The sequence below is a fragment of the Lissotriton helveticus genome, chromosome 3_1 (genome assembly GCF_964261635.1).
Source record: "Lissotriton helveticus chromosome 3_1, aLisHel1.1, whole genome shotgun sequence".
Taxonomy (NCBI): Eukaryota; Metazoa; Chordata; class Amphibia; order Caudata; family Salamandridae; genus Lissotriton; species Lissotriton helveticus.
In genome coordinates this window covers 1,981,816,970-1,981,844,431 of record NC_136061.1, presented here as the reverse complement: position 1 = coordinate 1,981,844,431, position 27,462 = coordinate 1,981,816,970, and the positions used below count along the sequence as shown (strand labels likewise).

The 27,462-nt window shown below is 45.0% G+C and overlaps 1 protein-coding gene across 1 annotated transcript in view; it reads right to left on the bottom strand.

Annotated features, from left to right (window-relative positions):
• Positions 1–27,462, bottom strand: part of ADAMTS17 (ADAM metallopeptidase with thrombospondin type 1 motif 17) — a 1,305,267-nt gene that overhangs the window by 614,166 nt on the left and 663,639 nt on the right. Inside the window, exon 11 of the mRNA XM_078683112.1 lies at positions 13,188–13,289. Within this exon, the coding sequence (XP_078539238.1) occupies positions 13,188–13,289 (102 nt within the window). The remainder of the gene's footprint in view (positions 1–13,187; positions 13,290–27,462) is intronic.

Here is a 27,462-nt window from a genome sequence, read left to right as displayed (position 1 = left end):
ATCACATTCTGTGACATCATCTCACTACTTTACCCTTCTGAATACAATTAGCTACAAAAGGGGTCCCAATCCCATAGAGAATCCATAGGCTAAGTAAAACCTATGGATAGTCAGCAGATCCTATGGAAACTGTCAATCACTGCAAGCAATGGCGGACTCTTCCGTGGACGCAAGGGAACGCCCTTACTTCAGTACTGTCCTTTATAACATCCAGAAAAAATAGTTTGAGGAAAACATATACAATGTTGTATTCAGCAGCGAGCCATGTACACGTCCCAGAAATAAAAGGGGTGTCTGCTTTATTCTGTGGCACCCGGCAGGGTTTTTAAGAATGGCTTTCAGTTTTAGATTAACTCTGAGTTCACACCTTGAAGTATGTTATAAGCAAAATCCTTGTAGGCATATCTGAACATTGTTGCATACAACATTATCTGTAGGCCTCATTACAAGACACTTTATAATAAAAGATCTCCGACCTTAAAATCAGTTGCAGAATATGTCCGATTCTGCTAAACCTTTATTGCGCCCCAATTCCTGCTGCTCTGAGAACACAGAAGGAAAAGTGAAAGGTGGAAAGTTTCATGACAGCGCATTAATCATTCTTTTCACCTTGTCCGAAATGCATTTTAATGTTTACATTTTCCTTTAGACAGTATAGCTGAAGGCCCTTGCCTATTCTGTCACACTAACATTAACTGAGAATTCTCACATCTTTAATGAGTGAAAACAGCGATCAACGGGCGAAAGGGGGCCATTAAATCTCTCAAAAGCTGCATTTGTTATGTTATATGAATTTGTAGAGCACTGCTGTATACCATAGAGTGTATCTAGGCGCTGAAGTGCAATGTGCAGAGCTTAACAGGTTCAGATTCCTTTCGACTAGGAATGTATCTTTGCTGAAACCTGCACATTACGCAGCAGGTTATATGGTAAATGTGGCATTCCACAATTATGTAAAAAAAAAAGCAACAAGGTCACAGTCGTGGAATTCAAGAAGCTCTGACTATACGTAAATAAATGGATGGCAGGTCGCCTCTTAGGGCTACTGTTTATTATAGATGAATCTTACTCTTTCACGGGTGTGACGTCACTTTGCTGTACATTAATGCATGCAGATACCCTAATAATGCACCGCGTGCCTCTGTATAGCTAGTTCTCACGCGACACAGAGCACTACATTCAGGGCTGGACTGGGAACCACAACTGGCCCTGGCAAAGTGCACGGCCGGCCCCCCACCTTGGAGGTGCCGCCGAGCTCTTTGCCGGGGCCGGTTTTCAGCCGATTTTGGACAGGGCTGATTTTGCAGCTATACTGCAAAAATGACCCTGTAACAAAAACGGCCCCCCCAGGGGCCCAAACCCGGCCCCCACCCGTGCGGCGCACCAGGGGATTGCCCGGTGCCTGCTATGACCAGTCCGGCCCTGACGATCGCTACAAAGGCCCGGACTTTCAGACTGTTAGAGGATGTAGGGGGTGTAGGTAGTGGCAGCAAGGTTAGGTTAGGTGAAACAGGTATTGCAGTTACGATCGGGGATTGTGCATTACCAGGGGGAGTTTGGCTATGGGAACAACTGGTAACAAGAAGGGGCTCCCCTCCTCCTGCCACCCACTCGGCATGTACCAGGCTTGCTCTCCACGGTGCAGGTGCTGGCTCGGTTCCGAGAGCCTGTAGACGGATCTGTTACGCTCCTCGGCTCCTCCCTGAGCAGCTGCAGGAAGTGCTGTTTGCAACTAGGAAGAGCCGGAGGTGTGACTGCAAGCAGTGTCGGTCTCTTCACAACGGAAGTATGCGCAGCCGCCATTAGTAACACAAGCATTTGCAATTCAATAGGTCTCACATTTACGCGAGTTTAAGCTATTGGCATTGTAAGTGACAATGCCTTTTATTTATTTTTTAAAAACCAAAACATAAATAAAAGGCATTGTCATTTACAATGCCAATAGCTGAAACTCGCGTAAATGCAAGACCTATTGCATTTCAAATGGTAGGCATCACGGACAACGGGAGAGAGGCGGGAGGGAGGAAGGGATGGCGGGAGGGAGGAAGGGATGGCAGGCGGGGGAAGGCATGGACAAACGAGGGAGGGCAGGGGTTAAAGAAGGCATGGACAACGGGAGGGAGGGCGGGGGTATTAAATATGGCACGCCAACAGGAGGGAGGGTGGTGGGTAAAGAAGGCACGGACAGTGGGAGGGAGGGCGGGGTTGTAAAGAAGGCACCAAAGCACTTTGTGCCTACAGTAAGAGAAACTGGATAAAGAAGATAGTGCTTAAAGACCAAATACCAGTTACCAGGTAACAACCGAAGTAAAAGAGCCAGTCGCCATGGGCAGTGACAAATGAAGAGGAGCCTGTATTAAAAAGGGACTAACAAGCCTATTTACAAATCAGAAGTCAGCATTTAGGACAAACAATGACACAAGCCAATGGCAAATATGGGTGGAGAGCGGGCGGGGCTTCTATTCCCTAATCCACTACAACAAGTCTCCCAGAGCAGTGCATGTGCACTGGCTCTATGCTCGACCTAAAAAATTGTGTAATGTTCAAAAATGCAAAGGGCCTCCTACTCATTATGTGTTTTGGGGTAACGAGAAACGCCTTATTAGAGTTGACCTGTTTCTTGTCACTAGACAGGCCAAACAGCTTAGACATGAGGCTAGAGCATGAGGTTCAGATTCTATCTAGCCATAGTCCTCTGGGAAGGGAAGACAATGGAACAGTCCTATCATTAAGCAGAGGAGAATCTTTGTAGACCTCTAAGGCTGCCAAAAATGTTTCACATAGTTCAGTTTGGCCACCTTTTCCACTAGATATTTGGAGAAATATAGGCCAATTGTCCATCAAGAAAGTATGGGTGTTTCTTCCCTAGCACTGCAATCAGTGACTGAATATTTGTCACTTTCTTCTGCATTGGGTTCTGATCGTGGATATCTGGTAGCGGAAGAACATCAAGATTGTGTGAGGCAAAGCCCTGGTGAGACTCCTTTAGTTCTTAAGAAACCATGCTGTCAAGCTGAAGGACTGTAGAAAGGGATGGATCTCTCTTCTTTTGCAGCTTTTCATGAGATCCAGCATAAGACAAAACATTTCAGAATTAGACAAAGCAAGGCCAGGCTGTCCTTTACCTCTCGAGGAAATAGCCAAACAAGGGGAGTCAAAGGAAAGACACAGAATAAATGCCCTGATCAGTCAACCATGAGATCATGCAACAAGAATGCAGAACCCCTGTCCATTCTGAAAGCTACTTTTCTGCATTTTTAGTTCAGCTAGGTCACAAAGAGATCTGATTCCAGGTCTATAAAATGTAGTCAAGTACCATATGTTGTATCACTCTCATAAGGTACTTTTAAGTGCCAAAACAGGTTGTCCATCAACAGCATGACCACATCTGTAACGTGGGATATCACGTTGGGGCCTTTTAAGAAAATGCACACACTCAGTTTTACATTGCCAGTTGGCAGAGTGGAAGGTCGTGCTGTCCCGTTAGCTAATGTACAAGGGCAACAGTACTGTCCATGTGAATCATGACCATGTTGGTCTTAATTACTCACAAGCCAGCTCGTAGAGATTCTGCTCTTAAGCCGAACATATTTATGTGAAGTATATTTGGTATTTGCCATACAGCACAGATAAAGATGTCTCCAATGTAGGCCCACAAACCAAGTCCTAAAGACTTTGGGGCCAGCGCACCAACTAGTTTGGAGTTTGAGCTCATTATCTCAGATACTGCCACTTCCCAAGAAGATGTTGTGCTGGAGGCATCTGCCGCCTGCCATAATGAACCTCTCCACTGCAAAATGCCACAGATGTGGAAGAGATCTGTGGTTTACTTTATTTTCAGCATAATTTTGTAAGGAGAAAATAACCTTTCAGGTATAGTGAAGAGAACTGTTTCAAAGAACAAAGAATGAGATTCTCTTTGACAGAACATGAGAATTGTTCTAATGTTATGTTGAACCTTAGCGCAAAAGGGATCTGAGGGACCAGGGTTAAGCTGAACACACACAAGTCCTGAGACAAGAAGTTTAAACAATTGTCTAAGTGCACACTACGAAGAGAAAATAGTCCTATGAAGCTGCTTAATTTAAAAAAAGATTTTTTTTTTACTGTGGTTCTGGCAGGCAGGAACATGGAAATGTGCATCTTGCAGACCCACTGAGCATAACCATTCATTGTGCTCAACTGCGGCTCGTACCTGTGCTAACGTCAACATTGTGAAATTCTGGGATGTAGTTAACGGTTCAGAATATAGAAACCAGCCCCCATTCTCATGTAGCAGGAGTAGATGCTCAATAACAGCTTGAGAGGAGGGACTTTTAGCGTAGCTCCTAAAAGGAGAAACCTATGGAACTACTACATATTGTCTTTGCATGTTCACAAAGTGCCAGCTTTGGTGGTCAAAGCCATGGCAGCTGCACAGGATAGACAGTGTTGACAATTAAGAACACGCAGTAGACCTGAATGACTTGTGACCAATGGTGGAAGTCGGGGAAATCCCCTCTCCCTCATATACATTGGTGGGGCATGAATCTACTGAAGTAGACAATTGGAGGACCGTGACCCTCAGCAGTAGTCAGAGCCACAGGCTTCGGGATATGTAGGAAGTAAACTTTCTTGTTCTGGGTAGAAGGAGGCCAGGAAAAACACGGGCAGAGGATTAGTTGGTGACAAAAAAAGCACACTCTCATAGACTTCAATGTCTTGGCTGACTGAAAGGAAGTATTTTGTTTTGACCATACACCGTAGTTGGCTGTCAGTGATTTGGCTGTGACTGGTCCTGCCTGTGCCGTTGTACATCCATCACAGTTCAAAGATTTTTTGCTGTCTAGTCGCAGGTAGAAAACCTGCTCCTCGGCCCAGTGCTTCACGTCTGAAGCCTTAAGTCATGCCTGCCATATCTTGGAAGGATCAGTGCTCATAGACCCAGAGGTAGTATCACTGTGCTGGGGGCATTAGACGTTTCTGGTCTTTTTCCTCTTTGCTGAGGATGAGCATGGATGCGTACTCCTAATAAAAGTGTTAGAAACCTGTACGGTATATTAATGAAACGAGTGACAGTAGGGTAACTCTTAGCTGTTAATGATAACATAGGCATTGACCCTTCAGAACCAAAAACCAAAGAACTGCTAGATTTATCTTATGAATATTCTTCAGGACTTTAGCCTCCATGTCTCACCAAGTGGGTGACAAAATGCCCTTTACGGAGGCCTCCATCCTCACCACATCCTTAGCCATAGGATTCCCAGAAACAAATATTTAGTTGGCCTTGGAGACCATGTACTTATATAGATGCATGCAGCTTCTTTTGCATCCCCAAGCCAGTTTTAGAACTTGGAATGTGATATGAAACGACTGCTTTAGTAGGTAAAATATAGCAGTCATTGAGACAAAAATGCCTCATTCTCTGTGGCAGAGCCGGAGCCTTACTGGACAAAACTTGAGAGAGAGAGAGAGAGAGAGAGAGAGAGAGAGAGAGAGAGAGAGAGAGAGAGAGAGAGAGAGAGAGAGATGGGAATTTTCAAATTGATGTCACTGGAAGGAGCTGGACTCAACTCTGCAGAGCATCCTCTGCGATTCACGAGGGAAAAGCAAGAATTGGTCTTCCGTAAAACACCCACAGAGGAACAAAACTTGTGATATTGCCACGACACACAGAAGCAAAGGCTTGTTCAACCCTGCTGTGAAATGACTGATTAAGGCCTGGGGCAATTTTACTGGGTGATCCAACAAAATCTCTGATATGAATAACAGTTTAGCCCCTGGGAGTGCTCACAACTCAAGGGTGGGAATGACCCTTCCTTGGGAAGTAAAGAATAAATCTATCCAGAACAAGTCATCTAAAATTCTGCAGAAACTATTAAAGTAAGCTATTACTTTCACTATTCTGTCTGCCAGTAGCAAAACATTGTGTATTCTGGCCTAAATATGGAACATATTTGTGGGTGAAGGAGAGTACATGAAAGTTACGTCTTGGTATCATACTGGGTTTGGAAGGAAATAATGAAGCACCCGGCTTCACAGCCCCTCAATTTATCTCTTGGTTGTTCGTATACAATCCATTCATACTCCATCGATGAATTTACCCTCATTGTACATCAGCTACAAGCGCATCTTAAGGACCAGAGTCAACATAGCAACATGCTGTGTAGAAACTGTACACGGGATGGCTTGTTCCAAAGAAGATTTGCAGTGTTTTTGTGGAGGACCACTGTTGCAAACTGCTTGTGAAGCAGCAAAGATGTTGTGAATCCACAATGTAGTTGCTGTACATGCCCATATTGAGGCATAGGAAGAAAGGAATCAATGGAACTGAATACCCTATCATGTAGGAAGGAAAAGTATTAAAGAAACAGATTCAAGTTTACACCGAACAGTTGAATAAAGTGAGCTGACCAGAGCTCTCCTTCAAACAGGGAAAAGAGGTGTGAGTGTATGCATGTGTGGTACTCGCTGTGCATGGATTTGAAAGCCACTTTGACAAGCAGCTTCTGGTTCCACTACTCGTTGGCCATTTAATACATTACATGGAATGTACTTGGATTTAAAATCGAGTTATTAATATCGAGCAACACAAATATCGAGTTTTAAATATTGTGATGCAGAAATATCGTGTACATTAATATGTTTTTTTGGGATACGTAATATTGTTTGCAGAAATATGTTTTTAATATCGTTTGCAATATGATTGTGGTAAAAAGATAGTTTTTTAATTATTTGTATGTATTTTAGTTCATATTTTAATTGTGTATGTTACATATTGTTTGCATAATTTTTGTCGATAATTTTGAATTATAGTTCTTAATTTGAAGTCATTTATAATTTTTAATGTAATTGTTAATAGTAATTTATAGTGTTGTAACTCGTTTTGAGGTTTGAGGGGTTCAGGGTGGGAAGTTAATAAAATAATAATTAATTATTTCGTACTTTTTGATTTCAATCAAGATGCAGCTGCTGAAGAAGGTGAAAGTGTCCGGTGGGACCCAAAGGTGGATTCAGGAGGAGAAGCACCTACAAGCAGAGGGGACAGAGTCTATGCCACTCAGGAGTGACCAGGAGGCACTGAAGACCAATGCCCACTGATGTCGGGTGTTGTAGGAGAGCTGACGGTGACCTTGGAACTGCAGCTGTGTGGACCAGGCAACGGTGTGGAAGACCAGGAGCCGTTCATGAGTTGTCCCATGTCGGAAGTCAAGAATTGAGGGGTCGGTGTCTGTCAGGAGCATCAACAATCCTTGGCAACTGCAACCAACGTGGAAGGCGAACACGGTGCAGAGTCGGAACCAGCAAAGTCCCGTTGACTCACCACAAACAGGGGAGTCAGAATAGTCCTAGAGCAAGCAGGGGAGCCCACAGGAATCAAAGAATTGCCTCAAGAGAACCCACAGGCCAGGAGGCACTGGAGTAGCTGGAGGACCTCGAGCAGCTCACCAAAGATGCAGGCCTACGATGCAAGTGATGCGGTGAGGACAAAGATCTTGATCACAAGAGATGCTTGAGATGGGGGTTACTTGGAGCCTGAAGTTCTTGAAGGAATGAAGCTAACAAGCCTTTGCAACCGCAAAAGTTGCGGGGCACATGGGTACGGTTCCTGTGGCTCCGACAAGGGTTACTGGCCTTAAACCTGGTGAGAGGACAGGGCAGGCCTCGAGCTATGTGAAGAACCACCACCTGTGCTGAGCCTTTCAGAGTCCATGGGAGCCCATGATCAGCATGCCGGTCAGCTTCGTTGTGGTGCCTGCAGATGCAGGGTAGTGGCTCCACTTCAAAGGAGATTCCTTCAGGTGTCTTGGATGTCCACATGCCTTGGATGGTTCCTGTATGGAGCACAGGCACAGAGGTTGCAGCAGACTTGCAGGACAACGAGACTAGGGCAGCAGGAGTTTTCCCAGTTGCTTTCTCGGAGCCCAATGCAAGGTACAGCAAAGTCCAGAGTACTCAGATGGTTGAAGAAGAGGGGGTGTCTTGATATGAATCTTGACCCATGACAAATCTATGGATACACCCTCAGGGAAGCCCTTAAGTACCCTAAGGAAGGGGTTGGGAAGATTCAAGGTTCCCTCCCATGAGAGGGGGCAAACAGTGGGGAGGGTACTCCCATGTCCTTTGTCCAGTTTTGCGCCAGAGCAGGAGCCAACGGCTCCCTGAACTGGTTTGAACTGGACTAAGGAAAGAGGGCAGCAAATATGCCCTGCAAGCAATCTCAGTGGCGCTGGCATGCGCCCTAACCCTGCCACAATACACTAGACCCTATCTGGGTGTTGGTCACACCTCCCTGCGACAGGATATCTATTTTTCTGCCTTCCCCAGTTCGAGCTTGACTCAGCAGTAAGAGGGCAGAATTGTGTCTCTGGTCGGCAGTAGCCATGTTGTGCTGTCTGGGTCTAGAAGACTGTACCGGGTGCACTGAGGGCCTCCCGGAGGAGTTTTACAGTGCATGGAATCATAACTCCCACACTGTCTATGGTGTGGGGGTATGATTCCAACATGTTTGATACCAAACATGACAGGGTTCATTACAGCCAGTTTAGAGTTAGCCATCGTGTAATGACGCGTGGCCACTCTATATATCGTAAATGCTGATGCACTTATAACCCGGGAGAATGGACTCCAAAGGTTGTAAGTGTGTCCTGCTCCCTCACTTAGAACCGAGCACCCTGCCTTCAGAATTGAAAGGCCCGCTTAAGGGGCGACTTAGAGGTTCTAAGTGCAGTGACCTCAGATATAGGGAAACATATCTTTCGTAAGTGGTGCTAGCACCAGCTTACACAGGCTGCAATAGCAGGCCTGTTGTCACAGTTTGCGTGGTCTCCCATGGGTGGCATAAAACATCCTTCAGCCCATGGGGGACCTGCGTGTAGTATGCCCTGGGTACCTCAGTGCCATATACTAGGGACCTATTAGGATACACCAGTAGCCAATCTGGAGTGTACCTAAGTACTCACCATAACCGATTTAGGGGAGAAAGCACAGAGACCTGGGTCCTGGTTAGCAGGATCCTAGTCAGACTAGTCAGAAACAGCATACCACCAGGCAAAAAGTGGGGGTAACCATAAAAGCAGATCCTACTTTCCTACAATAATGTATATTAATTGAATGATCACTTAATTAGAAATGTTTCAATTTTAAATATTACAATTTTTAATAATTATTTAAATGATTTAATTTATAAAAACAATTATTTATATTAATAGGTTTATATTTTTGGAAAGGTAATAGAGCTATGGTATGTGTTTGAAATACATTACATAAATGTACTGCACAGACTGGAGTGGGAATAGCAAATTGTACTCCTCTGGAGTCCAACACTTTCCTTACTGTTGCACAGAATGGAGTGGGAAAAGTAAATTTTACCCCTCCGCGTCCAACACTTTTCCTACTGTTGCACAGATTGGAGTGGGAATAGTAGATGTTATCCCTCGGGAGTCCAACACTTTCACTACTGTTGCACAGACTGTTGTGGTAATAGAAAATGTTGCCCCTGTGGTGTCCAACGCTGTCCCTACTGTTGCACAGACTGAAGTGGTAATAGAACATTTTACCTCTCCAACGTCCAATACTCTCCTTACTGTTGCACAGACAAGAGTGGGAACGGAAAATGTTTCCCCTTCAGCATCCAAAGCTACACTTTCCCTACTGTTGCACATATTCGAGGAGGAATAGTAATTTTTCCCCTCCGGCGTCTAACGCTCTCCCTACTGTTGCACAGACTGGAGAGTGAATAGTAAATTTTACCCTCCGGTGTTCAACACTTTCCCTACTGATGCACAGACTGGAGTGGGAATGGTACATTTTACTCCTCGATTTGCAACACGTTCACTACTGTTGCACAGACTGCAGTGGTAACATTATGTCTACTTTTTACAAAGTTTACTATATGTTTACTATTGTTTAAATTTATATAATAGTATTATTGGTTTAGTTCTTAAAATGTTATATAATCTGTATATTTATATATAAATAAATGTGTATTCTTTTTTATTTTGTCATTAATATTTTTAGTAGATGTGTTTTTTGATGTTTTTATTTGTTTTCATTTTTTAATGTGTTTATATATATATATATATATACATGCATGTATATATAAATGTCTATGTGTATATATTTTTTATAATAGTAAATAATTAAAAAAGACAACTAAAAATTAGGTTGATGTAAAATATATCTATTTAATAGTAGTTGCTTTTTAAAGATATGCATATATAAACAAAACGCGTTTTTAGGTATGTTTTGTGGAGCGGATGTTTACATAAATATATATTTATTTTTCACATTAAATGTTATTTACATTTATGTGATATACATTATATTACAGTTCTGAATTAAAATGTTTACATTTTCCAATGGTAAACTGCATTTATTGAAAAACTTTATTTTAGTCATATTTTTAATGATATTAGTGTAAACGATATTTTTTACTCTATATTTTTGTTCTCACCTTTATAAGTATAGGAAAACGATATTTGTGTCAACGATATTTATGACACGATATTTCTGTGTCACGATATTTCTGTGTCAATATTCTGTCACTGATCCTACATGGGAACAGGAGGAAGTCAGGAGGTATTTAGACAGACATTTCATTTACCACAAGAAGAAATATGTACTTGTTATCGATCTGTCTTTTCCAATATTGCTTTTGAGAGGAACATGTGGTCCTGTAGTCTACCTCAATTGCAGACTGCAAGCCCCCGTGATGAGAGTTCTATTCTGACTTCCTGCTTAGTTGAAACTGCATTATCGGGGGTAGATTACTTGGTCCACCTGTGCCCCAGTACACATTTTTACCTAAACTGGCAATACGTATGGTAACAGTAATTCGGAGGAAATATTTATTACATGTTACATGTTACTCATTACACTGCAAGCTGGACAGACATGCAAAGACAGAATGCACACGAGGATATGCATCTGGCCAAGATATGTCTGCTTCTGAGCCAGCCGGCTTTCATGGCGGGGGCGATGACATGTGTGGGTAGGTTAGAAAAGCCAGCACATAAGTAGCTCATGGCCTACAATCTACCTGTTTTCCTTGGAAAAGGAACACAGGATAGGCCTAGAATCCTAGGAGGAAAAACGCTGGTATAGACTGGTGCTCCCATGTCAGATGGATGACTCTTTGGGATATGGAAGGGTGAAGCCTCCTTTATTAAAGTAGGAGGGATCTGTCTAGCATCCATCACGGCCCATCCAGGAGCACATCCAACCCCAGAAACATTAAGAGAATAAGAGGTGCAGCCTACATTACTCAACATCATCTCCTACGCCGCCAATGACACCCAGCTCCTTCTCTCCCTCCCCAAGGAACCCTACATCACCAGGTGCAATTTCCAAGAAGGGATGAAAGCCGTCGTGACCTGGATGAGCAACAGCTGCCTGAAGCTCAACGTAGAATAATCTGAACTCCTCATCCTCGGCTCCACCCCCTCCACATGGAACAACACCTTGTGGCCTCCTGCCCTCGGAACCCCACCCACCCCAACGGACCACGCACGCAATCTCGGCATCAGACTTGACTCTTCACTCACCATGAATCGCCAGATCAACGCCGTATCCTCCTCATGCTTCAACACCCTCTGCATACTTCGCAAGACGTTCAAGTGGATCCCCGACACTCCAGGAAAACCGTCACCCACGTGCCTCATCACCAGCAGACTGGACTACAGAAACGCTCTGTATGCCGGAATTAATAAAAAAACTCCTCCGCAAACCCCAGACCGTACAGAACGCCGCAGCCAGACTCATTCTCGACTTCCCACGACATGACCACATCATCAAACACCTCCGCAACCTCCACTGGCTCCCCGTCGAAAGAAGAATAACCTTCAAACTGCTCACACACACCTACAAAGCTCTCCACGACACCGGATCACAATACCTCAACGACCGAATCTCCTTCAACGCCGCAAAAGAAACCACTGCTCAGCCAACGTTACCTTAGCCACTGTGCCCCATGTCTACAGAACCAGAGCAGGAGGAAAATCCTTCTCCTACCTCACAGCCAAGACTTGGAACAAACTCCCCATCCACCTCTGATGAACCCCAACACTTCACCAATTCAGAAAGCACTTCAAGAACTGGCTCTTTGAGTGACCCCAACTGAGTTGCCTACTACCCCTCCCCCACCACCACCCCGCGCTTTGAGACCCTCAGGGATGAGTAGTGCACTATACAAGAACCCTGATTTATTGATTGATTGATTGATTGATTGACAAGTCCAACAGGAAAGCAAGTCGGTCAATTAAGGAGTGGGTTTGAGAACCCTATAAAAAGAGCATCCTGGTAGTCGGAAGGTGATGTCAAAGCTTCCAGGAGGTTTGCTCATGATTTTTTGGGCTTCTCGCACATGGGGTTTTAGGTTGAGCTGAACAGATTTTAAGCTGGAACAAAAGGGGGAAGAGAGAGAGCAGGGTAAGGGTGGGAATACCAGAACTTCCTAGGGTTTGGTGATGATTCCTTGCTGTTCGCTTCAGATACCCCCGGACCCTGTGGGAGACGCTCGGTAATGGCCTAGAAGTTGAAAATGCAATTAAAAGGCTAAGTTAACCCAGATCTGGAAATAATACTGCCTGAGACTACGGGAAAAAGACTGAAGTTAAAGACCATACTGCAATATTCTTAAGCATATTCTGTGGCTCAGCAATAAAGCGCTGGACCCTGTCTGATTATTATGTAGCCATCGAGGGTGACACAACAGGGCTACATGCAACTGTGAACTGGTATTCAAAAATTACGACATATTTGGATTTTGGTCCCTGCATTGTGCGGGTCCAGCAAGAAGCCATTGGGATGAATCTGAAAACTTCATAAATAAAATAAATAAATAAACAGCTCAAAGACTTTTACTGCATGACCAGGGTCATAAAGACAGAAGTCTTTATTTTTATTTCACATTGAATGTCGTCATTATTACCGAGGGGTAAACAAAATGCCCACACATAGAATTTCATTTTCTGGTCATTTGTGGCTGGTTTTCATGGGACTTTGGCTGAAAACCATCTGCTTTCAGGACAGACTGGTGCCGCTAAAAGGCAGGGACACTTAATTAGCAAGATAACCATGCATTTTAAAATACATGAATTTATTTTTTACCAGACATAATGCTACAGGGAGTTGCAGTGTTGATTTTCGCCACGTCTCTTGGAACTTTCATAACAGGCTGAGGCTGTCTTGTCCAGATTTACAATTACCTTGTCTGCCCCACATTCTGTTCCATCCAGTGGGGGGTCCAGCTTGGTTTTGCATGACGCATCTCCTTCCACGAGGCACCAGAGCCCAGCACACATCAAATGCTGAAAGCAGAAAAGAAGGTAAGGTTTTAAGGCAACTTACAGTATAATGAACTCAAGTAATAGATACAACAAAAAGCACTATGCAATACCTATAGGAACCCAACAACGGAAATTTCAATAAAAAATGCGATGAAGTGAAACACTAAACAAAGAGAAAAGTTTTCAGTTTCCCACTTCTGCAATTATGTTCTGTTGCCACGTTCTTCATTTTGGTGGATCCCAAACAGGGCAGCTGTGGGGACGAGAAAACACAACTAGATTCTCTACTGCGGCTATTAAACACTGCAATATTGAAAAGCAAGGAGGTTTAAAAGAAAAGAAGGCATTTAAAGTCTTGCATTGGCCCCTTATTCTGGGATAGCACTGAGAGGGTCTAATAGGACGGTTTAGACACCCTGGGGTATAGAACACAGGTCTCATGTGTGCACGACCACTGACTCATTGTCAGCTAAACTGCTCTCCCTCCCTCGCAGCTCCACCATTAAGTGAGGCCTTCCCACGAGCCCCTGCACTCTCGAGTCTTGGTGTTTAAGGCCCTCCTCCACCCGCAAGTTACACCTGCGCCTCATCCCTGGTGGTCCAGTGGACCTCTGTCTCTATTCTCTCGCTCTGCTTTTTCTCTCCTTTTTCACTAGTTTTTTTCCCTCACTTCTATCTACCCTTCACTCTCCTTCTGTGTCCTCTGTGTCTTTCCTCCACTCTTTCTTGCACTTTTGCTGCCTTATTTGCACTTTTCTCTCTCTTTTTGCCTTTTTCCTTTTTCAGCCTGTTTTTCCCCGCTGCTGCTGACCCTGCGGCCCCTCCCCCCAGCACGGCCAGTGCGACCGGCCCAATCCGCTTCCCTCCCTGCTCCCGCCTCACAGCTCTCCCCGACCCCTACTTAATGGCGGCCGCTGCGGGGACAGGCGAGCAAGACCACTGACTCATTGTCAGTAAATTTGCTCTCCTTCCCTCGCAGCTTCACCATTAAGTGAGGCTTTCCGCCGAGCCCCAACACCCTCGAGTGTTGGTGTTCGAGGCCGTCGTCCAGCCCCTGGTTTCACCTGCGTTTCATCCCTGGTGGTCCAGTGGACCCCTGTCTCCATTCTTTTGCTCTGCTTTTTCTCTCCTTTTTCACTCGCTTTTTCCCTCACTTCTATCTCCCACCTTCACTCTCCTTCTGGGTCTTTCCTCCATTTTCTGTTGTTTTTCCCTCATTTCAAGCTCCCCCCTTCACTCTCCTTCTGTGTCTGTCCTCCGTTTTTCACTCGTTTTTACCCTCATCTCAATATCCCCCTTTCACTCTCCTTTGGTGTACCTTGTGTCTTTCCTCCACTCTTTCTTGCACTTTTGCTGCCTTATTTGCACTTTTCTCTCTCTTGTTGCCTTTTTCCTTTTGCCCTTTTCAGCCCGTTTTTCCCTGCCGCTGCTGCCCCCGTGGCCCCTCTCCCTCAGCACAACCAGTGTGACCGGCCCAATCCAGCTCCCCTCCCCACTCCCGCCTACCTGCTGTCTAGCCCTCCCAAACCCTACTTAATGCTGGCTGCGCCGCCGACGCGCCGAAGGCAAGCCAGTCTGCGCCCATCCGCGACCCGACTGCGACCAGCGCCAGGAACCCTGGATCTCTGCACCGTCAACGCTACGACCCAGCGGCACTACACGCTCTCAACCCAGGCCTCAACAACAACTGCAAGCTAGCATCACCAGCCGACACCTATGGACCCTTCAGCTGTCATCACTGTCGGCACACCTGCAGCACCGCCAAGACCACGGACCCAGCGCAACCTGCCCGCAAGAACACAACTGAACCAAAAACCCTGAAATGCATCCTCCTCAACGTCCGATCCCTCCACAAACATGCCACATGTTTGTGGAGGGATGTGGAACCTCCTCGACAGCACCACCCCGGATGTAGTATTCTTTACCGAATCCTGGACCAACACCACCCGGGACCGGACATTGCCATCGCCATTTCCCAAGGATACAAGGTCTCCAGGAAGGACAGCCCCACCTACCCGGGAGGAGGAAACCCCATGGTCCACAAATCCACTCTCTGCCTGAGCACACTCCCGACGAGCCCACAGACCTGATGGAACACCTACACTTCAAGATACTGGCCAGCCCTACCTCCACCCTCCGAGGAACCCTCATCTACCGACCCCGTAGACCCCGCAGACTTTTTGCCAATTCCATCACAGACATCATATCCCTGTATGCCATCGCGTCCACCAACTACACCCTACTGGGAGACCTCAACTTCCACCTCAACAACCAACTGGACCCCAGCACCACATCCCTCCTGGACAACCTCCAGAACATTGGACTCCGCCAGATTGTGACCGAACCCACGCACTCAGCAGGATACACCCTCGACCCCCTCTTCACAACAGGAAACTCCATCACCTTCATTCACACCACCGAACTCCCATGGACTGACCATCGATGCGTCCACTTCACTTTTAGAACACCCACCATCCACAGACACCAGCACCTGCTCCCACGAAGAAGCTGGACCAGAATCACCGATGACCAGCTAACCTCATCACTCATCAACTCCACCCCAACCATCACGGAAAACGACGACCCCAACACCGCAGCCCGAACCCTGCACAGATGGATCTCCGACAGCGCTAACACCATAGCCCCCTTCAAGAAAAACAACAACACCTACGCCAAGAAAGCTAGATGGTTCACCACTGAACTTCGAGAGTCCAGACACACTTGCCACCGTCTCGAAAAGGCCTGGAGGAACACCAAATCCACAGAAGCCCACAACAACTTCAGAGCCGCCCCCAACGCCCACCACCAACTTATCAGAAAAATAAGGGAAAAAGCGATTGAAGACAGAATCTCCACTCATGCACACAACAGCAGAGAACTCTTCAACATCATCAAGGAGTTCGCCCAACCCACCAGTGAATCCACTGACATCCCTCCCTCACAAGACCTCTGCGACAAACTCAGCACCTTTTTCCACCACCAAATCAAGAGCATATACGACAACTTTGACGAAGACAACCAACACACTGAACCCTCACCAACCAGCCCCAACACCCTGAAGCCAGCGATCGACAACTGTACAGCCCTCACCACCGAAGTCGCACTGAAGACGATGAAGTCAATCCACTCCGGGGCCCCCAAGGACCCCTGCCCCCACCACGTTTTCAACAGAGCCGCCGACACCATCGCACCCATTCTCTGCCACACCATCAACCGCTGACTGGCAACCACCTCGTTCCCAGATGGCTGCAAACAGGTTGAGATCAACCCCCTCCTGAAGAAACCCTCGGTGGACCCCACCGACCTCAAAAACTACAGACCCATCTCCCTGCTCCTGTTCCCAGCGAAAGTCATAGAAAATGCCATCAACAGCCAACTCGCCACAATTATCGAGGAGCAAAATATCCTCGACTCCTCCCAATCCGGCTTCGGAAAAAACCACAGTACGGAAACCGCCCTCCACGCGCAACTGACGACATCCGTACCTTACTGGACAAAGGAGAAACAGCAGCCTTCATCCTCCTCGACCTCTCAGCGGCGTTCGACACAGTTTCTCACCGCACCCTAATACGCAGACTCAACGACGCAGGGATCCAAGACAAGGCCCTCGACTGGATCCGCTCTTTCTCTCTGGCAGAACGCAGTGGGTCAGATTCCCCCTTTCCTCTCGGACCCTACACCTACCACCTGCGGAGTCCCCCAGGGGTACTTCCTCAGCTCGACACTCTTCAATGTCTACATGGCTCCGCTCGCCCCCATCGTCAGAACCTACGGACTCCACATTGTGTCATACCCAACTCTTCCTCTCCCTATCCAAAGAAACCCAACACCGCCAGACACATCTTTCAAGAAGTCATGGAAACCGTTGCCAAATGGATGAAAAACAGCTGCCTATAAGTAAACATCAACAAAACGGAAGTACTCATCATGGGCCCAAACCTCCATGCCTGGAACAACACCTGGTAGCCCCCGCCCGCGGAAGCCCGCCCACCCCCACGGATCACGCACGCAACCTGGGAATCATCCTGGACTCAGAGCTCAAAATGGACCGCCAGATCAACTCCGTCTAGTCCTCCTGCTTCCTCACCCTCCACCTCCTACGTAAGACCTTCAAATGGATCCCCCACGAACACAGAAAGACCGTCACTCACGCCCTGGTCACCAGTAGGCTGACTACGGCAACGCACTCTATGCTGGAACATAAACCTCACCCGCAAATACCACATCCAGAACGCGGCCATAGGACTGGTCCTCAACCTGCCAAGACACTGCTACATCTCCCAGGACCTGCGCACACTCCACTGGCTCGCCATCGAAGCTAGAGTCACCTTCAAGATGCTAACCCACGCTCACAAGGCCCTCCACGACACCGGACCAGCATACCTGAACAGCCGACTCAAATTCCACACACCCCAAAGGACCCTACGATCAGCCCAGCTCTCCTACGCCCTGGTCCCCCGCACCAGAAAGGTCAGATCGGGAGGCCACTCCTTCTCCTTACGCGCGGCCAGATTCTGGACCGACCTTCAGCTCCACCTCAGACAGATAACATCGCTCCCAATCTTCACAAGAAACCTCAAAACCTGGCTCTTCAAGAGACCCGCTCCTTGATGGACTGGAACCGGTGACCCCACCCCCCAGCGCCTTGAGACCCTTACGGGTGAGTAGTCGCGCTTGACAAACACCTGATTGATTGATTGATTGATGTTCATGACTTTACAGCACGATTTCACTTCCTCGTTCTTTACAAATTTCCGTCTATTCTTGAAATAGCAGAGATCATTCACTGCATGAAATTTCTCCGTGTAGCATATGAGTATCAGAGTCCCTGCTACAGTGCACCACCACCTTAATCCATCAAAACGTCCATTTTTAAGGTATTACATTAATTTCTGAAGATGCGTGTGTGTTTGGGCGAGGTTGGCTTTATGGGAGAAAGCTTTTCTAGTTTTTGATCCAACAGTACACATTTCATCACTACTGGCGTGATTTGTTGGCCAGTAATGTTGAAGATGATAAATACAAAAGTCTATATAAACCAGAATAGACAAAAAGAAGGACCTCGTCGTCAGCAGTTATTTCCACACCAAGATCAATGCAAATAAAATAATTCTAGCGCTATTAGTAATGACTTGTTTATATAATGTTTATATTACAGAGCTTGCAATTTCCTAGATCATTAAATGCCAGATACTACTATAACTCCACTAAATGTTACTTCTTATTATAGACTTCTGCAGGAGGAATGACTGAGTCGGCTCTGTCAGGATTTTCAAACACACACAGACACGCACACACACATATACACACAAATATGCACAAACACACAAAGCCTCCCTCATTAATAAACGAGCTGTCTTGCCTACTACGGTAAAGATGTATAGCGCTGCACCTCTTTTGCTTTTCATGTAGTCTTTGAAGCACTTGATAATTGATTAATACGTGATCTAAAGCCAGTGTCTTGGTGTCCTTCAATTCTTCTTTGAAGCATTGTTAAAAGATGGCAGTCTGTGTCTCATCTTTTCCATATGTTTTCGTCTGATTTTTAACATGCTAACTCCGGGTCATGAGGAAGAGCTGGTTTAGGTCTCTGTCAGGGTGGTCCAAGCTGCCTATCACAAATGATAGATTATGTGGCATGAGTTACAGATGGGGAAAGTGGATATGGTAATATTCATCAGCACACTAAGTGAAGAGACGGCAGAAACGACTCTCGAAAAACATGTCCCTATGGTAGGCATGTTTAAGCCTGTGATGGAACTCCTGTGATGGAAATCCAGTGAGAAATGCATCTAAGCGTAAGCAGGTCTGAGGAGGATTCCATCACTTGGGCGAAGCGCCATTGACTTCTCTAATGGACAGACATTTGTGGCAAAGCCTAAAGAGTCCAAATAGTACACAGACTGAGACGGCTCAGGTGTGTGAGCACGGGTATGCATTGGAAACAGTTCAACAATCAGATGGAAGATACAGTTGAGCTACTGGATGTAACTACTCATTGCAGCCCAGTCTCAAATAGCCCTGTCCATTAAAAAGAGAGTGTAGCTAGCTGTATCCAGATGTATTTTTGGGGGGGGAACTTCAGTCCAGGTTGGCTCCACTAGTAGTCTGAAACAGAAATGATAACGAAAGTCCAGTGACATGTATTGTCAATATAATTTGGAACTCATGCAATCGGCGTATACTTTTGGAGCAACCAGAGGTTCTGAAAAAAGAAGAAGATCGGGCAGATAAATGCATTGCAAGCAATCAGGTAAGAAATCCATCAGATGTCAAAAAAATGTGACTGAAAATCAAGTCACAATAGAAATCTGTGGAATGTAATATGAAGCAAGCGATAGAAAGCGAGACAAAAAAACTTGCCATAAATCAAGAAATATAGGCTGTGCTCAACCATCCTTAAAACAGGTTCAGACTACAGAAACATGGAAGTGACTGGGAACATATGCACCGAGGTGTAGTGGAACTACTGAGATGCATGATTCATGAATTGTGTGTAAAAATTACATAGGTGAAGCACAGTTTAGTCTAACCCAGGGCATGCATATGTGCATATTTCATGTTATGTTATATGTTATATCATGTTATGCAGAGTTGTAGAGTGCACTATCACCAGGGAACGTATCTTGGCACTGAGCAGCTCTAAGCATAGCCAAACCTAGTGCCTAGCGGGACTATCTGAAAAGCCAGGTCTTCATCTTGCGGAATTCAAGAAGAATTCTCTAATGTGTAAGGGCAGATTGTCCCAAGCTTTAGGAGTGATGTAAAATGCTCAACCGCTGGATCTGGTTTTCCATGTGTGTGGCATGTTGCAAGTAGGAGTCCTGATGAGTGGAGGTGTCTGTAAAGTTTGTGAAAGCAGACGTGATTGTTGAGGTATGCTGGGCCATTGTTATGTAGTCAAAAAAGTCAGGAAGGTTAAGGGCAAAGTGGTCCACCCAAAACCTTAAACAAAACAACATTCTTCAAAGCCTAAATACTGATACAATAAATACATATATATATTTAAATATATACCAAAATTGATATCACTTCTATCTATCTTTTTATCTGTTCATTAATTCTAGGGTTTTTACTAATTTTTCTTTGATTTTGGGTGGACCTGTTTTGGACTTATCAGGTTTATTCTGCTATCGCTGAGTGTCTTTCTATTTTTCATTTTCAGTTTGTAGCCTCTTTGGAGTCTTTCTTTGATTCATATTGAGTGGCGAAATGGTTAGCATTCTAACTTTCATTTGTTTCAACAGATCATGGTTGGCATGATGCATGCGTCATTTTCGTTCTTAGCTTCCCTACAGAAGGTTGGTAGTCCCTTCTCTCTCTTTACCGCTTCCCAGGTAAGGAGAAGTTAGCATTCAAATTCTTTTTTGCGTCATCAGCTGAATTTAGGGAGACCTGATGCTCTACTCACGCTTGATTCCTATATATTTTAAATTGGACTGTCCATGGTTCTTTGTTAGCAGGACACATTGCCTGATCGAAAGCCAGGATGGACATGTGTATGTTGCTTTATCGTGCACGTAGCCTCCTATGTTTCTCCTTGATATTGATTTCTTTTTAAGTATTTTTTCTGAAGGGTTTCTTTATGTTTTTGTTTAGAAATCTGGCAGTTCGGAGGGTCTTACCGACAGGGTAACATCTTCCGTATAAGGACAGCATGTGGGAATGTAATCTTTCTTTCACAGGTTTATGTCCCTGACTGTATGGTATTCACGTGTATTCTCCTTGGTTTTCTATGAGACCTGCTAGACTTGTTTAGAGGCAGGTATTTTTCGATATATGCACAGGCAATTAGTTTACTACGTGTGCTAGGTCCATTTGAAAACATTTCGGATTGATTTTTATTGATGTCTTAGGACCTAATTACGAGTTTGTCTGTCCATCAGACCGCCAAACCCGTGTTGTCGCTGATGCGGTGGCGCTCGGGGACCGTCGTACTACAACTACGGCAGATGGACTGCCAAAGGACTGCCGCAACCACTGGGGATCCACGATCCCTGGCAGTGGCATTGCGGTCTGAGGCTGCAATATGTTTGGTGGTGCCATATTACGAGTTTCCTCGCTGCCAGTGGTCTCATGGTGGTGCTCTCGCCATTAAAATGCTAGCGGTGAGGAAACTAAGGGGGCCCTATAGAGCCTCCTGTTGCCTCTGGGCCTGTGGATACAAGCAGGGGGTCCTGTGTGCTGCGTCGGCAATGTGGAGAGGCAAAGGTAAGTGTTTTCATTCATTTTTGTATTTAATTTGACCTATCCTGTCATCTGTCTATTCCCTTGCCCTTCCGCTCTTACCTGTGCTGGCCACGCCTAGTCTGACCATTTTGATTCCTCTCATTGGCCTGCAGTGTTTAAGTACCTGGATGACTTATTCGGCGAGTGGGAGCCTCTCTTTCATATTCCACCTGATATGGTTAACCCTTTTGGAGCTTTTATTTCGGATTCTTTGGTAAGTCAGTATGTTTTCTGCCTAGTACTTTGGGATATCCCTCTTCGTTGTTGAGAGGGCAGTTTAGGCTATACCACATAACACGTTTAGCTAATATCCAAATTACATGTTTGTTGTTCTTGTTTTACACAATAGGTCATTTCAGTTATTAGCTTAATAAAGGTTTTGTAGTGTCCCTAAATGTATGATTAATTATCTGCATCACTTTGGCTGTTCTTAAAAACTGTGGTTTTGTTATTTGTTATCATTTTCAGGGTGATGAGGGCGTTTTTTATATTTGATCTCTTGCATTTATTTTAGTCATATATCATTCGGCTAACATGCCAAGTTAGATGGCTGTGTCTCTTTTATTTATACAAGGGTTGAGATTTTCTTGATCATATCTCATCCTAGGCAGCAGGTAGACAAGTACATGGTATTATCTGCTCATCTGTCTATCTATGCATCTCTTGCTCTTATTTTAATTTGTTGTCAATTTTTTTTGTTTTAATTGAGTGAAATAAAGCGTGTTTGTAGGATTATTAGATGACTGCATTTCTAATGCACAAATAACATGATGACTAAAGAGTTGCTTTAATGTCAGAGTGATTCTACAATATCAATGTGTCTATGGAACTTGTCTTTGATAGACCCCTGATTACATTGCAAACACATTCAAGATGTTTGAGCTTTGTCATCAAACAAGTGAATTGTTAGCCCTGATGAAGGTGGCTTACTAATCAAGACTGTCCACCGAAACATGCGTTGACAGCTTTAATTGTCTACTGCTGTCTGACTTTACAAGGAATTGATGACTTCTGAATCTTCTTGTTTCTAGGACTGGCGCTATACAGCAGACACCTTGTTTTTTAATTATTCTGGACTGTACTGACCTACAAGCAGTAAGCTTTTGATTTGAGGCACATTTTGTAAGATAAAAACACATTTATCGCGTTCAGTAAACGTAGCAGATTCAGAAAATCACTCAGCAAGTTAGTTAATAGTTCACGGGGTGATGTTTGGAGATTCACAAACCAGAATGCCATGAATACATTTGGGTATTAGAAATAACGTTGTGGTACTGAGGATTAATGTGGGTTGGTAATTTTTCCTACTCTTTCAATTTTAACAGCTTCCCCTGACGAAGGGCTAAAAAGAAGAGCCCGAAATGCATTGGGATTTTAATTAAAGCTGTCTTTCATGAATTACATATCGTTAACTTGAAGTAGTACGAGGCTTGGATGGGCACAACTATTTCATGTGAAGCTAAAGGATATTTGGACTGTTCCATCGTGTTAAAGCAGGAAAAGTTTGGATTACATGTGGAAAATATGACAAAATAAAAACAAACGTGAAACAAAATACGATTGTGACGTGCTCTATAGAAGCTGTGCGATTGGTCTTGCAGCACAGGTCCGCTGCTATGTACAGATTCAGCTATACAGCAGACACCTTGTTTTTTAATTATTCTGGACTGTACTGACCTACAAGCAGTAAGCTTTTGATTTGAGGCACATTTTGTAAAATAAAAACACATTTTAGTGTGATATTTTGATTAACCTATTTTTGTAATTTGTATGAATGTTTATCAAAATAGCTCTTTACATTCACAAATTGACAGTCTCTCTGAGATGTGTCTATTGAGGATAATTGAGTTTTCTTTGGTGTGTAGTGAAAAAAATCTTTGTTTATTGTATCAGTACATGGGCTTTGAAGACTTTTGTTTTGTTCCAGTGTTATGTAGTGCCTTGAAATTGTGGGTGAAGAGTTTGAATTGTGCTCACTTGTGTAAGGGGAGCCAGTGTATATCCTTCAAGTGTGGTGTAATGTGAGTGTTGGGTGGGAGTTGAGAGAGAGTAATTCTGGCAGCCAACCTTTGAATGGTATGCAGACTTCTGGTGAGTGTTTCTTTGATCCCGGCATAGAGGGTGGTCCCATAGTCCAGCTTGCATGGAACAAGTAAACTGCCATTTTCAATCACAGCTGTAGAGATGTTCTGGGGTGCTTTGAGCCGATGATGGTTATGGTTTTCAATGCACTGCTATGCTTCCAACACTGCTATATCTGATGTTTTCTGATGTTTATTAATGGCTATTTAAAGTTTTTTTTTGTATGCTTGGTGAAATTAATTTCCTAATAAACTGCGCCGGACCAATAACATTTTCAGAAACTGCTCCTCTTACTTCGCTGTATGACATTTTTTTATTTAAATGGATCCCACAACAGAGTCAGCTCCAGGTGTCTTAGCAGGTACCATTTCGAACCTTCATGTAAACTCAAACCCCAATGTGTAAACTGTGTGCTGTCCATGAGTTGCAGGGCCTGCGGAAGAAGCATATCTGCTTTTTCACGTATGGTACCAAATTTAAAACATGTTTCAGCTAACACTGGAAAGAGTTACAGAAAGCACCCCTGTGTTCCAGTGCCACACCACTACAAAGCATGTGGTGAACATGCTGCAGTGATAGCTCCCAGAGAGGACTTCTCTACCCCTCATCAAGCGTCACATGTCACCACAACAAACTCATTTCAAGGGCTCCTTTAAGGGAGCCACATCCTTTTGAACTTAAAGTATCCCAGCTAAACTCGTCTGAGGCCCAGATGCATCCACTCAATTGCTTTTTAAGTAAAAGGCTTTTGCAATTTTATTATAACCATATATAAACAATAGTCTTCCAACTAAACTTTTTCAGAATTGTTACCAAATTGTCGCATACACTTACATGTTTTTTTATTTTGATTAGAACATACTCTTTTGTTCCTGAGATGTATCAAGTTAGAGGATCATTCTATTCCCTTTTTGGTGGTAGAGTTACAGAGTTTTAAAGAAAAGAGAAAACAAGTTCCATTGAGGTCAGTTTTCTTATACTTGCCAGAACATGGGCAGTTTTCTCCCAGAGATCCAAATCAAATGGAAACAATGCTCGCAGAAGCAATGTAGCCAACCTTCTTCCAAAGAAGGAAAACACAATTCATTTTTGGACACAAAGCAGCCATCTCAGCTGACTCGCTCTTACAATACACATTTGGGGAAAACAGGGACCCACGAATGCGAGACAGACTGTTAAACATATAAACAGTGGCAGCTGCTCAAAATTAGACGTGGTGGGGCAACGCAGCAGGGAGGAAATAACAAAAAAAACCTGTGCCTGCCGTATCAGTGCTTCAGTCCGACTCGCGATTCCCTGCACAGGCTCCCAGACTCCAACCCAGACGCTGCTCTCAAGCTGGAAATACTATTTACCAGCATGAGAGCAGTGGTGTGATTGGTCTGAGTGGGCTGATCTGGCGCTCGCTCAGACACATGGAGTCTCTGCCATTTCTCCACCCGGCTTTGCAGCACAGCTGGGATGGAGAAATGTAAGTGCGCATGTCAATTTGGCCGTCCTAAAATGGCTGGACAAATTGACATGCACACTTACAGTGCACCCACCACTCCTCTCTCCTGCTGATGCAGTGAGACCCCCAGGATGGCCCTGCCCCGCCATCCACCCACCCACCAGAAGGCTTGGCTGGCTCTGGCTCCCTAAGAAAAATAAAATGATAATAAAATAGTTTTATTAAGACTCTATTTTTCACGTTTGCCTCTGCTGCCTCTCAGCAGTGAAGAAGCCCTTGCATATAAACTGTGTGATTTGTAGGCAGACAAGTGGTGCTAAAGGGTTGGCAGAGTCCTTCGAATCAGTATGTGCTGAAGCAATCCTCTAGATGTACGGAGGCTCCATCACCATGGGCAAACCTCACCAATTAGGCCCTCAATTGATCTAGCCTTACTAATGAGAATACACCTTGCCTATGGTGTTCAAATCTGAAAGCACTCTGGGATACAACATTCTGTGATTTCTCGTGAACAGCCAGGATTGCAAATAGGAAAATAGGTCGGGACAGAAATGAGGAAACCATAACTTATTAACAATCACACACTCAACACAAGAATAAGTGGCAGGTGGAGATCTACAACTCCTAACTGGATATGCTCATGAAGGCATATGTATGGAGGAATGGATGACAGAACCATGCATTTCTCTACACTACGACCTTTACCACGCAATTTTTTCATGCATCGCCTTTACCACGCTAGTCTTTACCACGCATATGCCTTTACCATGCATGCCTTGACTATGAAAATGTAAGTATATATCACTGTGGTATACTTACATTCTAGTAGTAAAGGCATGTGTGTAAAAGGCATATGTGTGGTAAAGACCTATACACACACACTCACACACACACACATATGTATGTCTAAATATATGTGTGTGTATATCTATAAATATCTATATTCCCCAATCGACCCTAACCCCTAAACTCAACCAACCCTAAACCCTAAATATACTCTTACCACCCAATACTTCTACCCACCCCTAAATCCTAAAAACACCTTTACCACCCAATACCCTTACTCACCCCTAAACCTTAAAACGTTCCAACCAACCACTAATCTTACCCACCCATACAGCCTAAAAACACCCTTTCCGCCCAAAACCCTTACCTACCCCTAAACCCAATAAAACACCCAATACCCTTGCCCATCACTAAATCCTATAAACACTAGGGGTGGGTGGAACTTGCAGAGTTTCACTCTGTGGAATACCTCAGAGTAACATAAAAACTCAGCTAGATTCCGTGGCGTAATGTGAGTGGGCGGAGTTTAGCACGTCGCGATCCTTGCGCTGATTTTTAGCGCCGCAAGCTTGTTCCGTGCTGTGAAATCAGCACGAGGTGCACCATATGGCACACCAGAATGCGTTGCGTCTTCCTGCCACTTAATTTGATTTTCTTCTTGAGCGGCAGCTTTCTCAACATGAACGGTTGCGACCTGTCGTGACCACTTGCTTCGAGAAATCTCATCAGGAGACATGCTAGTGCCCGAAATCATGCTAAGGGACGCAAATTCTCACTCGCACTCAGCAACGTTGGCTAGGAGCGTGCTATAAAAAACTCTGGCACACAGTGGTTGGCAGATTTTTGCCGAAACTCCACATTCGGGCAAAACTCCGCAAACTCTGTTGGCGGAGCAGAATTTTTTACCCACTACTAAAAAAAACAAGCTTAATACCCAATACCCTTCAGCACCCCTAATCCCTAAAACACCATTACCAAGCAATACCCCTACCCACCCCGTAACCCTAAAAATACTCTTACCACACTATATGCCTACCCACCCATAATCCCTAAAAACACCTTTATCATCTGATACTCTTACCCACCCCTAAAGCCTAAAAGTTCCCTTACAACCCAATATTCTTACTCACCCCAAAACCTTTCCCACCCTAAACCCTAAAAATATCATATTTCACATGGGCGGAGCTTAGCCCGCAGTGAAATGGCCGCTCGGTACACGCACAATCCAGCATTTATCCTGGGCCCTCTGCCTTCCAACATCTCTAAAGGTGGGTGCTCCCACGCCAGAAACAATTGCGCATCCCAGGGACCAGGCGAGGTGCACACAGATTGCTCTTCTGAGAGCCACAACGAGCAGCACGCTGGGACCTCCGGAGTGGCAGGACACCATCTTGCTCAGCCGAGCGCCGCTGGGCAGGGTTCTTTTGTGTGCCGGAGCCGCCATGAGATATAGGCCCTGATCTCCAGCCCGACCTGGCCCTTTGAAACCTGAAGACCTGGCCAGTCTGACCTGGGGCAGCGCAGACCTGCGGTTTTGGTTGGGCGGTGAACACCTGCTGCTTCATGGTGGGTCCAGCCATGGCGGGCTGGAGCTGAATTGAGATCATAGAGGCAGGCCCCGGCCTTGGATACTCAGCGCTGCTGACT